This window comes from Colius striatus, chromosome 2 (genome assembly GCF_028858725.1).
Source record: "Colius striatus isolate bColStr4 chromosome 2, bColStr4.1.hap1, whole genome shotgun sequence".
NCBI lineage: Eukaryota > Metazoa > Chordata > Aves > Coliiformes > Coliidae > Colius > Colius striatus.
In genome coordinates, this window is record NC_084760.1 from 24,408,762 (window position 1) to 24,421,662 (window position 12,901).

Sequence of the window (12,901 nt, forward strand, 5' to 3'; positions counted from 1 at the left end):
TTATAGTTGGGTTTTTGCCTTTTTTGTATTTCAAGTCTTACTATAGACAGAAGCTTAAGAGAGATTTTATTTTCTTGTGCTATCTTATAATGATGTGTTGGAAATGTTTCAGAATGTGACTTTTCCAAATGTTGTCTTCTTTGTCTGAGACAAGACATGGGTCCTATATCTATAAAAAGATGACTAGCTGTGGGAAATCAATCATTTATTTTCCAACAGAAGAAAAGCTATGTTTTTTTTATCATAACCAAAGAAAATAAACACCCACAAAAATCAATTATGTGGGACTTCTCTTTGGTAATAGTTTATACTGTTTCAAGAAAAAATGATGAATATGAACATGTTTAAGTTCAGGACATGGAAGTCAATGTATGTGAAAAGTCATCTTTATAGATGCATGTCTGAATTTTTGTTTTTCTTCTTTACTTTGCAGTGACCCAGGGTGGGGATGCAATTGCATCTGATACATGTCCTGATCCTGGAATCCCTGAAAATGGGAAAAGGGTGGGCTCTGACTTCAGGTAGGTACATTTAGTTTTCTATATGGCCAAGAGGAAGGTATTTTGCAACACATATACAGAGCAAACAGCTACACATATGTATCATTTCCATTGCGTATCTTGAATTGTTTCTACTTGTTTCTTTTTTAAATCAATGCATTTTAAACAGGAATTTTGGAGCATAGAAGTTTAGGAAGGGCAGAATTCTCTGGACAGTGTAGAAACAGCAGAGAAAGTTGTCTTCTTTCCCACTACATAAATGTTGTTAAAAATCTTTGGAATCAAGGCACTCTCATCTGGTCATGGTCCGAGTCAGTGGCATGTGAACAATTGTTAAGAAACAACAGCAGGTCTAAGAGTACTGGTAAGGTGAAAGAGACTAGGAGAGAAAACGACTTTTTTTTCTCCTGTAGACTGTAGTCTGTAATTTGAAATAGAAAAGGATCTAAAGTAAAGTTGGTGAAACAGGTCTAAAGATCCAAATTGTGAACTCCAGCATGGAAGAGCCCAAAAATGACACTCAGCAGTGTATGAAATTATCAAGAAGGTAAAAAGGCCAAAAGAACCAGAAACCTCAAAGTATGTTTTAAGATATCTGAGGGCATCTAGTGTCAAGAAACCTTGCATGGAAAACTATATTTTGAAACACAGTATCTTATGAACAAACTTGGTTTAAAGGCATCTTAAATGTCTGGAGCTTTCTTACACGCAATTCTTACTCAAATAACAGAACAAGACTATTCCTCTCCTTCCTTTACCTCATTCACTGTCTTATAATGTTTTCATTTCACCTAATGTATCTTACTGTTCATGGGCATAAATGAATGCATAAAGTATTCAGAAATAGCACACGCAATATCATGTAAGATGATAAGTAAAACATGTTAATATACTTTGATCACTTATTATTTGGGTGTGTGTTTTGGGCCTCCAATTCTGAATAATATTTGAGAGAAATGGTGATATTTTAATTTCCTCCTAAATCTTATTATTATTTGAAAACTGATTATGCAACAGCAACTGTTTCCATGTACTGTAAACTTTTTTAATATTTATTTAAAACATATCATAGACATCTTAAAATAAGCTACTCATATCCAGCTTGACACTGAAATAGAGATTTTGGCTTTAATTTAGTTTTACTTTCTCTGAAATGACAAATCAAGTTCTTTGCTTAAGAGAAGGCTAAATAATATTTGTTGTGGCTTGCACTTCCCCAATGTAATGAGAATACTGTGGAGAGTAAAAGAAAAGCAATGATTTTTTTCATTTTTAAGAGATGAGTATAGACACCAGAAGGAGCTATTGTTCTTGTTAGGAGAATGATAACTATGAATATTAATCTCAACTGGAACATATGAAAATACACGTTACTCAAGATCTTTTCCAGTCTACTGAAAGACATGTGAGTGGGATTGATGGAAAGGCGGAGGGTTTATTTTCAAGATAGCCTGAGAACCAAGTGATTCAATGATGACAAGTTATTTGAAAAGGGTTTCATTGTTTTCAGCATAATAATAGGATTCATTCTGATATTATAAAGCAAACAAAAAGGTATTGAAGTCTTAACCTTTAAATTCTGTTCTCTTGCCATGGTTTTACTGTATTCAGTTCAGGAAGCAAGGGAGGTGATTTTCTCTGATTTAAAAAAAAAAATCCAATGAATATTTGGATTCATTTTGAGGATGAAATGGCAACTCAAACTTTACTAGATAATTGGAACATAATGCAATGTTGAAGAACTTAATCAATGTAATTTTGGGGTCAATATCAGATTTTATTTTTATTTGAAATCTCAAAACAATAAATGAAATCTGAAATGGATATCAATAATAACATTTCAGTTCTCCAGTAAATATTATGTTTTGTGTAGTACTGAAAGTATACAATAATTTTCCACAATTCTACTGAAACTTGTATAAAAAAATAGCTTTTAAATTTTCAAAACAGATTTTAAAAATTAAACTAACTTTCTTGTGTGTGGTATTTCTTACAGAATTTTTCTTTTAGTCAAATTCCAGCTATTTTCATAAAAGCACAAGTTTTACTCTGATGTAGTTCATATTTAAAATAGAAAAAGAGGAAACTGATTTCTTCCCCTGATGAAAGTTTATGCAGAGAACTAACAAAAAAAACCACTTCCATTGTCCACAAATTTGCTCAGTGTCTATAAAGATGTGATAAGAAGAAATTAAAACCCATTCATTTTTTGAACAATTGAAAATTAAATTAAGTAATAATTTCCTTTAAAATCACAGCTTAAGTTAAATAAGTTTAACTTATTAATTTAACTTATTTAAGCTTAATAAGTTAATAAGCTTAATAAACTTAAATAAGTTAAAACAGCTTTAAAAGGATTTAAAGGAAAAAATTTCAATCAGCAACAATGTAAAGGTAGCAGTTTGGTATTGTTTAGAGGATAACGAGTTTTATTGCAGACTGTGTAGCCTAAGTACATCCCCTATCCTAAGATGCTTATTTAGATTATCTGGAAACAAAAAATACTGTTGTGATTCAGCTCACCTAAGATTTCTCAGTGTCCACTGCTCTCTTAACTTATATGATTCAATTCAAATCTGAAATGTATTATATAAAAACTATATATACACACACCCCTATATTTCATTATTAACAAGTTACTTAAACCTTTAATTTCCTTCACATGTATTAGAGTGTGACAGATCGTGCCTCCATTTGGCTGTATTTAGAACTGTTCAATACTTTTTTCCCTTTTTTTTTAAGCCTCAACAGAATTAAAAGTATGTTAAAATTATTTTCTTCATTGTCTCAGGTGTCAGACTCATGGCATAAACCAGATTTCTGACAAGAGGTGGTGTGAAATGGATGGTTCTTAACTGATACAAAACCAGTGTTAGTGTATATTGTAACCACACGTAAACCATGCCCAGAACTACCTTGGTCATTCTGGGAAAACCTATTACTGCTCTTCTGCAGCCTAACTGAAGTTTAATTAATTCTTTAAATCACTTTCAAAAGAAGGCACTTGTGAACACCTACAACAGGCATTGTGATTTTATATAAGGTTTTATACCTTGAATTCCAACACTAGGGAGCTTTAGAATACTTTGTGTTCCTACTGTGCTGTTTAATTTGGCATTTTTGCTAGATATTTGGTTTGGTTTTAATGTGTCAGCATATTTATTTTATGTCACTTAGTTTATGATGAAATATATCAAAGATGACATCCACCATGGAAAATATACAAAGTTCATATTATTACTTCTTTGATAAAAGCTATTTCCAAAGCTTTGGAAGAAAAATGCAATACTGTACAGAATAGTGAAACATACTGAATCATCGGTAGTGTATCTATTAAAAAATGTTGTAACATTTTATGTATCAATAATATTTTAAAAATATTTTTATGATGAAAACAGTCTAAATATGAAATCCTACACTTATTGCATCACACTATTTTTATCTTGAGGTTTCCCTCTTTCTTTCTTTGTGGAGAATAAACAGGCATGCTAAACTAAAAATTGCAATTGTATTCATCCAATAACAATAAATTTTGTTTCACTCTGGTTTTCTGTATGTGCACAGTTTTCTAATTCTCCTTACATGTCTTGATAATAGAAAACTTCTGTGATATGTTGAACCTTGTTGGTTTACATATCATTATACCTTTGAAGAAGTATTTGTCCAGCATGAATTTTAAATATTTCAATTCTAAATTTACATTTATCATAACTAGATTACTGATTGTTTTTCTTCCTGTTTCCTTTGAACAAATTTTCTGAGCTCATAACTTTAGAAAATGAGAAGATGTATTTTAAAAAAATAGGTATTTAGAACATAAAAACGTCAATTGATTAATCATAATATTTTCTTTAACCATAAGATAAACTAATTGATTATTAATTCAGTGGATGTATTTGGAATCACGTTTGATCTGTTTTTATGAGGGTTTTAAGAATGTCCTTAAGGATAGTAGGTTATGACAAATGTCAAATAAATACAATTTTTAAAATAAATTACTCTTCAAGGATTTAATACATTTCTCGTGAACTGTTGAAAGAAAGACTATTCTTGCCTACCCTTCTGATATTTTCACATTTAACAGCTCAAGAACAAAATGTCAAATAGCTTTTAGAGCTTTTTTGAATGTAGAGTATCACTGTCAAATTTTAATTTTAAAAAGAAAAATGATCCTACTAAGGTTTTGTGAAAGAATTCCTGAATTACATCATAATAATGATACACAGTATAGTTTGTGAGATCCTCTGAGAAACTAACAAAATACTTGTTCTTGAAGGGCAGGAATGAGATTATTTACTGTTCTCTATAGCACAATTTTAACACTAAGCTTTCTGACTGCCATCTAGCAAACGCCCGCTGTTCTGGACTCAGTGATCCAGGACAATTAGAAAGACTAAACTGAAAAATTTGCTTATCAAGATCACTTAGTTCACAACATAGGATTATCAGATACACATTTAAAAGTGCAAGAAAGCTGAGAACAAAATTGGTTGATTATGATGGGAAGCAAAGAAGGTCACAAATAAGAACTTAAAACAGAAATGTAAATGTTGTTGAAGAAAGCTCTCTGAGATACACAATAATTATAAAGAGGTTCTTTTAAAATTCCTCCTAAATATTAGTCAATATTGTTCAGAAATTATTTATATTTAAAAAATTAAGTTTTTAAATCATTCCAAAGAGACATGTTTGAAAGTTACAAGGTAACAGTAAAATTTCTCTCCAAATAGAAGTTATCATGTATCATAATTTTTAACAGGAAATTTCAACAAGGTCAGGAATATTTAATGAATTATTAAAATTTCCTGACATTGATATTTCCTTGTTGGGACACATTATCAAATTACCATCTCTAACTGCTTATTTAGTGAGAGTATGCAGAGGTTGAAACTATTCCTGAAGTAAATTTTGTTGCCTGAAGAATGGTGATTATATATTTTCATTAAAAATATTTATATCTCTGTGCATCTATTGATGTCATAATTTAAGATCAAACAGTATCACAATTACTTTATATTCCTGGCCTTCTTTAAAAGATGAAAAAACTAAATACTGGACCTATTCTTTATCATATAAGTTGGTTTTTATTAATATGGTAACAATGGAGTAGAATTTCTCACCTAAGCTTCTTTATTTGGACCTAGAAATGTTGTCATTTAGTGACATTAATAATTTTTTGAGGAGGCCGATTCTTAAATACATTTTATTTCATTCCTCCTTCTTCTCATTTTTCTCCTAGGGTGGGTGCAAGTGTACAGTTTTCCTGTGAAGATAATTACGTTCTGCAAGGTTCTAAGAGCATCACTTGCCAGAGAGTGACAGATACACTGGCTGCCTGGAGTGACCACAGGCCAATTTGCAGAGGTAGGTGTTACTTGGAATTTTTCCTGAAGTTTGAAATGTTGATTTATAATTCCTGCTTAAAAATGCAAGTAAATGAGGTTCAAAACAAAAAAAATCCATATATTGATATACCATATTTATATATAATATATATATTTATATACCATATATATGTGTGTGTATGTATATACAGATGGTTTTTTATATATATATATATATATATCTATATATCTATATATATCTATATCTCCAAAGATGTTTCTGTAGCTTGAAGCACACGAAGATTTAGAAACAGTATCAATTTAGGAAGCTAATTGCCTTTCAATATTTTCCTTTGTTTTTGCTTTTTGTTTGTTTATATGTTTTTCCATTGAAATCTACTGCCTGTATTAAAAGCACAGAAAAATATGTCAATGCTATCAAATTATTCTAGAACTGAGGTATATAACAAAAACAAAGAGTATGTATCTATGTACAGAGCTTTGCCTTTTTCTCAGTAGAAAAAATAATTTGGGCTACATATTTCAATTGTACATGTTAATGAAGATCTTAACCCAGACATATGCAGGCCTTTCATTCTCCTAGAACTAGACAACCTAGCCAGAAAAAATGGAAATGAAAAACATACACAAATTGTTTGATATGCTTTATTGGTCATTTTGAGATAGATCAGAGATATGTCTTGTAGTCACAAAATCTTATGCTGAATGGCAGTTACCAGGGAAGAAAATTATAGACTGTAGTGAGAAGGATTTGCAACACGTGAACCCAAAACAAGCTAAAGCCCAATCTCACTTATTTAAAAATCATATACTTACAAAAGGTTTAATTACCTAGTTATTTCATAAGACCAAAAGAAAAAAATTTTCTCCTGTTCCCAGAATAGGTTTTTCAACTTGTATGGTTACACGTGATATACTTGTAAATTATGCTTTCTTCATTAAAGAGTGCAAACAAGTTGTGAGTTGTCGCCAGCTTAGCAGCTGAACACCTGCCTTGACCCTTGCTCACTCATGCCCAGCACTCATGCCCTGCTCCTCTGTGGGGTACCTCACACACCCAGCAGCCCTACATGGGCTGCTCCAACCTGAGTTCATCTCAAAAGCTACAGCTCCTCTCTGCCTCTTGTGTGGGTCTGCTCTGCAGCCCACAGGCTCCAGCATGGCCTGTGCTATGGCCGCCTCCCCACACAGTCTCACAACAAGCCAGGTGCACTCACCTAGAGCTGCTGGTGGCTCTCAATCCTGCAAGCCCTGCACGGGTTGCAGGGGTACAACATGCATTCTCACCACAGCTTGCAGTGGGGTCTCTGGTCTGTCGCTCCTCTTTCCTTCCTCCTTCTCTGACTGTGGGGTTCACATGGTCACCTCCATGTTATGCCACTCTTACACCTTCTCTCAAGCACTTCAAATTCCTGTCCTTAAATAGTGATGGTTTAGGTGCCAGATTAGCCCAGCCAGACTGCAGGTGGATCTGAACCCAAGAGCCCAGGGGAAAATCCGAGAACTCTTTACTGGGTCTTCACTGCAACCCCCTCCCCCTGTTGCCAAGCCAAAGTGGCTCCTTGCTAAACTATGACACTCACCTTAAAACTACTTGCTGTTGGAGCAGTGTGAGAAAAGGAGAAGGTCTTGGTGTTGTGTAGGCACTGCTCAGCAGTACCCAAAACACTGGTATGTTATCAATGCTATTTATTTACAAATCTTAACCACAGCATCATACAAGCTGCTAGGAAAAAAGTTAACTCCATTCTAGTCAGACCTAATAAAAAAATCTGTAAAGGCAGATCTTGAATAAATTGTTACAAACTGTATATAACGCTGTTAGTATTACATAGACATACCCATATAAATACTAATTACAATCTAATATGCAGTAAAAGAAGGAAATAAATAAAAATCATACCTCCTCCTCTTTACAGAGCAGCAAAGCCATTGTGACTTGTGTCACTTGAGCTCATTTTTTCTGCAGCTGTTTGTTTAAATGCAATGTCTAAATTTACCCTGTCAGTTTCACACTACTGCAGAGTAACATGTACCCACAATTTCACTGTTCACTCTTGGTTGGGAAGTGGGGGGTTGTGTTTTTGATAATACATTGCAGAGATGAGCTGCAGTAATCTATACATGGTGAAAGTAATAGCATAAAAGGGGCTATTTGCTGCTGAATTATCTATATGTTGTTTCTCGTGTTTTCTGGTCCTTCCAATTTATTATCTGCACATATCTCTATTATGCATTACTTTCTCTAGTAAACATCTATCAAAATTGGATAAATTAGTCTTATAGTTCCATGAAAACAAGTTACATTCCTCAAAAGCACTTCAAAATTGGAGCTCAATTTTTACAGTAGTCTGAGGATCAAGTCAGCCAGTCTCTATAAGTAATTTGGGGTTTTTTTTAAACATAGATTATCATTGTTTAAGGTGAATGATGTATAATTCTATTTGAATATTACAACACTGCATATTTTTGGATGGTGGGAAGTGAAAGATACAAGTTCTATTTGTAGTCCATATTACTCCTAATCTCTTTACTGGCCTTCAAAATGCCAGTATTTGTTTTGCTTGTACCAAGCATTTAACAAAAAAATGCATAATACATTTTCTAAATAATCATCAACTTTAAAGAAGAAAAGCTGATAATCTACATGCAACTATTGCAGGTTTAAGGACTTAAAGAATTACTGAAGCTGAATTTTGTATTTAACCCAGAAGAGTGACTAATAAAGTTCAGAATTCATGAGGCTGATGCAGAAACGTAGGAGCTATCTCACTCTTGACAGGTTCCTTACCTTACTTGCAAGTGCACAGCAGGAGCTGCAGGGTCCCCAGAGACTCCTGAGCAGCCCCAGCTTTGATCACTGAAGATCTCCCTGAGGATAAGGACAGGCCAGAGCCAAACTAAAACCCTCAGAGCCTGCACGAGAATCAAGATCAATAACATCTGTGAATATGTACCAGTATGGCTATGGTACAACTGCAGGCAGACGCTCTTAAGACACTGCTCAGTCAGAGAATGGTTGCCTAATCTCATGCTGAAAGCAATACTTTGTGCTTATAGGCAAGGAATGATGGAAAGCCTCAGGTGAGGCTAGTCATGGTATTTTAGGCCTGTTAGTGCCCTCGGGAATTGAGCAGTGCTAATATAAATGTTCCCAGCCTTCTTGAATTCCTCACAAAAAACTTCCAGTCATTCATTTTTAATTCCTGTAAGTTATATACAAGGTTATCTAACAATTTTTATGCATTATTTTGTAGTAACTCCATTTCCTAAACAGATATCTGTATAGAACTTAGATTGTAACTTTTTTTGGCTGTTTGGGGTTGTTTTGTTTTTTCCTTTATGATTTTTTTGTTTGTTTTTTTTTCCTTAGGAAGTTCAAATAGGGGAAAGATAAGAGCATAACAGCTTGACTAAAAAAGGGTCTGAAAAAGACTTGTAGCTGAATCAATCTGGATAGGGACTAGTTCTCAAAGTCTAGTCTCTCTAACATAGTAACTAAGGATCAAGTGCTGGTAGTAGATTGTGGTGGAATGGTAGAAAATCTGACAGTGATTTTCTTCTAGTTCCTTTTTTTCCTATTTGAATGTATATTTGGCACATTTCTATTAATTGATAAAAGCAGGCTTCCTCAGCACGTTTTTGAGGCAGAGAGATGCTCATATTTAATTTTACTGAATGAAGGCAGCCCCAGAGAAAGATGAAAACTGAAATTTCCAAAGTACCAGAAATATTTTAGTTACTTTACTATTTAGAAAAAGAATGACCAAACCAAAAGCATGCCTGTACTGAAAATTAAGTAACTGAAGAGCGTAAATTATGTCAGAAGTTAATGGAAGTTGTGCAGATAAGTTCTTGAGATTCAGATATTTGAAGATAGACTGTATCGAAATACTTAGAAATGCTATGATCTAGACTCTCTATATTAGTATGTTGCCAAAGTATTGGAGTACCCAAAACCTAACAGTGGAATTATAATATGTTCTGGCTTCTTTAACTCTATTTTATGTCACTGGAAATTATATGTCTACATGTTTTTAAAATACATTAAGATACTGATATATTTTGAGAAGTTTGAATATTATAGAAAATCTATCCCTAGTGCTCTTTGGAAAATAAATTATAGAGTGACTTCTTTTAAAAATACTGCTTCTCCAGATTTGCTGAATATGACAGAGGGATTGTGATGGTTTCACGACTGAACCTGTGCTTTACAAAAATCACGCTTCTGCCTAGGAGCATTAGAGTTTTTCTATTTTTTTTTTTTTCCTTTTCTGTAAAGAATGAAGGCACCATAGATGTTCAAGTTTGAGGATATACTGTTACATAGAGTTAAATGTTGTTAGACATTCTTTTTTTCTCTCTAGTCATGAAAGACAGCAAATACAGTCCTTTTTACCTTCCTTTTAATCCACTTGGAGAGAGTAAGTCTCTCTCTCTAAACACCATCTTGATATGATAATCCTGACAAGCTAATTTGCATAAAGAATGAAGTAATGTACATGTTGGGATAATTAATTGAAAAGAGCTAGTTTTTGTCCTCTGTAGGTAATTTTTCAGGATTTTTTTTAGTGTCTCAAACATCTTCAAAAACAGATTGTTACAGGATATATCATTGTAATAACACCTTCATAGCAAGTTGTTATTAATGCTATAGCAATTGTATAGTGTTTATTTTAAACAGAACAACTAATCAAAAGCAATCTAATTTGTTGTTTACCATTTTAGCTAGAACGTGTGGTTCTAATTTACGTGGACCAAGTGGGATTATTACATCACCAAATTATCCAGTTCAGTATGAAGACAATGCACACTGTGTGTGGGTTATTACAACAACTGATCCAGAAAAGGTATGTTTTTTCTCTGTCTCAAAGTTGTAGAATTTGGGATTTATCTTTAAATTATGCCATGTATATTTACATGAATCCATGAACACATATAATGTGTATGTTCATTTTAAAAAAACCCAAAAAACAGAGTAGAGATGTTTAGAAAATATATTGGGTACTGGAAAAAAAAACATAAATTAATAATATCTGTGAAAAAATCCACTTAGAGTTATAGATCTCAATGTTTCCAGGTTATAAATACGGTTTGTAGTGAAATATACAAAACTCTATTCAAAATCACACATTGCTAAATGAGTTGATGGTGGATTTTTCAAGTCTTATCATCTTACTCATTGTTGAATCTTAGCAGAAAAACCAGACATATCTAAGTACTCTGATCATGTTAGGTGTTTTACTACCTAGATTATTTCTCTTTTCAATCTATTGTTTTCTGATAATGATTCTGGATACATAACTATGAATAATTATGCATAAAATACTCATAATGAAGCATTCCTATTACACTACAATGCACTGAGATGTGTGTTTACTTGTGTTTCTGTAAAATCAATTTACTTCCTCAACCCGACCTGTAGGAAAAAAAAAAGTAAAGAAATATTTAACTTAAATTTTTCTTTTCCATACAGAAATTCTGAATAAGTGTGTTCAGCAGTAAGTTGAAGAATGTACCATTTGTATGTAATTTCATAATTGCAAAACACATATTTCTTATGCAAATTTTTGGAAGACTGGATACTTGACTTGTTTCATATGGCTAAGGGAAAAAATGTTTTAACTTTATCTCACCATAAATTCATGCATATATTTAGCTACAGAAAAGATCATTCTTCTACATCCTTTCATAGCATTTAATTGTGATGTAAATACTTTGCAAAATCAATTAAGTTAACTTTTTCTTAAAGTGGATTCAGTGCCTCAATAAAGGTATGTTTTCAGGAGAAAAAGAGACAAAAGTACAAAATCATTACACTGGAAATCATTTTACCATAATGGGACTTCTCTCTGAAGCGAAAAGGCTCTTTCTTCAGTTCCAAACTGAACTGTTTTATTTACCACAGCAATTAAAAATGAGAATTTGTCATTCAATGAGCTCGGACTTTAAAATCATTAAATTTTGTAAAATCTATTAAATCACTTTGCATTTTTAAATATGGAAAAGCATTTAAATGCATCTACTCTAATTTATATATAGTAATATGTAGTCTTATTGATTCTTCAAAATACATTATAGTTTTATAAGAGGAAATTTAAGTGTGCAACAGAAAATAAGTGAAATTACCACTAATAGAAGTATTGCCATATTAATGGGTTTTGTATTCAAAACTTAAATTTTTTCTTTTGAATTTTCAAGAATTGTAATTAAGCGATTGGTACTGATTTACACTGTATAGTTAAATAATACATTTATATTTTCTATGGAGACTCAGACTCAGTTGTGAAAACACTAAACCTCTGTCTACTTCAATAACATCAAAGTTCTATTCATTCTATACAATTTATCTTTCCCAGTGGATTTAGGATTTTAGTAGGGTGAAATTTAATGAGACTGATGTGGGTTAATTTACTTCTTTGTTCACTGGACTTGAAAAGACACCCTTAAGTAGTGTTCTGTGGGCAGGTTGATAGTTCAGCACTCACAAGAATACACTGAAGGAATTTCATGCCCAGACAGATCAGTGCTTTTGTTATGTTCACAATGAAGAGGTAAGAGTGCAAGGCTTGGAGCTTTCACCCATAAAATATTTCTGCTGTTACATCCAGCTGGGTATATGGTAAAGAAATACACTAATAGACGTATTGATAATCACAATTTAAGAAAAAGAGGTGGAGATTTAAGTCTTTCGGTTCTGGACAGTGAGGCAATAGAAAATGAATTGTCTTCATGTATCTTGGAAAGATGAGCATTTGCTTTAGAACCATGACAACTGTGAATGTGAAGTCTTAAAATTGAACATGTTTCAGGCTTGCAAATTAACACTACATCATTGTTATCAGTATGTATCAATAAAAGTCTGATATTGGGACTTCTATCCACAAGTAATTCAATATAAACTTAGCACATATAATTTGGGATAATAAAAGATAGGAAGGAAAATGCTTTTACTTTAAAGACTATGACTGAAATAGAACTTTCTCATACATCTTTCTAAAAGAAAATATCTTACTAACATTTTTAAACCTGTGAACTTTTAAAAATCAATTACAA

At 32.6% G+C, this 12,901-nt stretch overlaps 1 protein-coding gene across 1 annotated transcript in view; it reads left to right on the plus strand.

Annotated features, from left to right (window-relative positions):
* The window catches only part of CSMD1 (CUB and Sushi multiple domains 1), a 1,065,186-nt gene that overhangs the window by 749,043 nt on the left and 303,242 nt on the right, over positions 1–12,901 (plus strand). Inside the window, exons 8-10 of the mRNA XM_061989487.1 lie at positions 434–521; positions 5,740–5,864; positions 10,574–10,695. Of these exons, the coding sequence (XP_061845471.1) occupies positions 434–521; positions 5,740–5,864; positions 10,574–10,695 (335 nt within the window). The remainder of the gene's footprint in view (positions 1–433; positions 522–5,739; positions 5,865–10,573; positions 10,696–12,901) is intronic.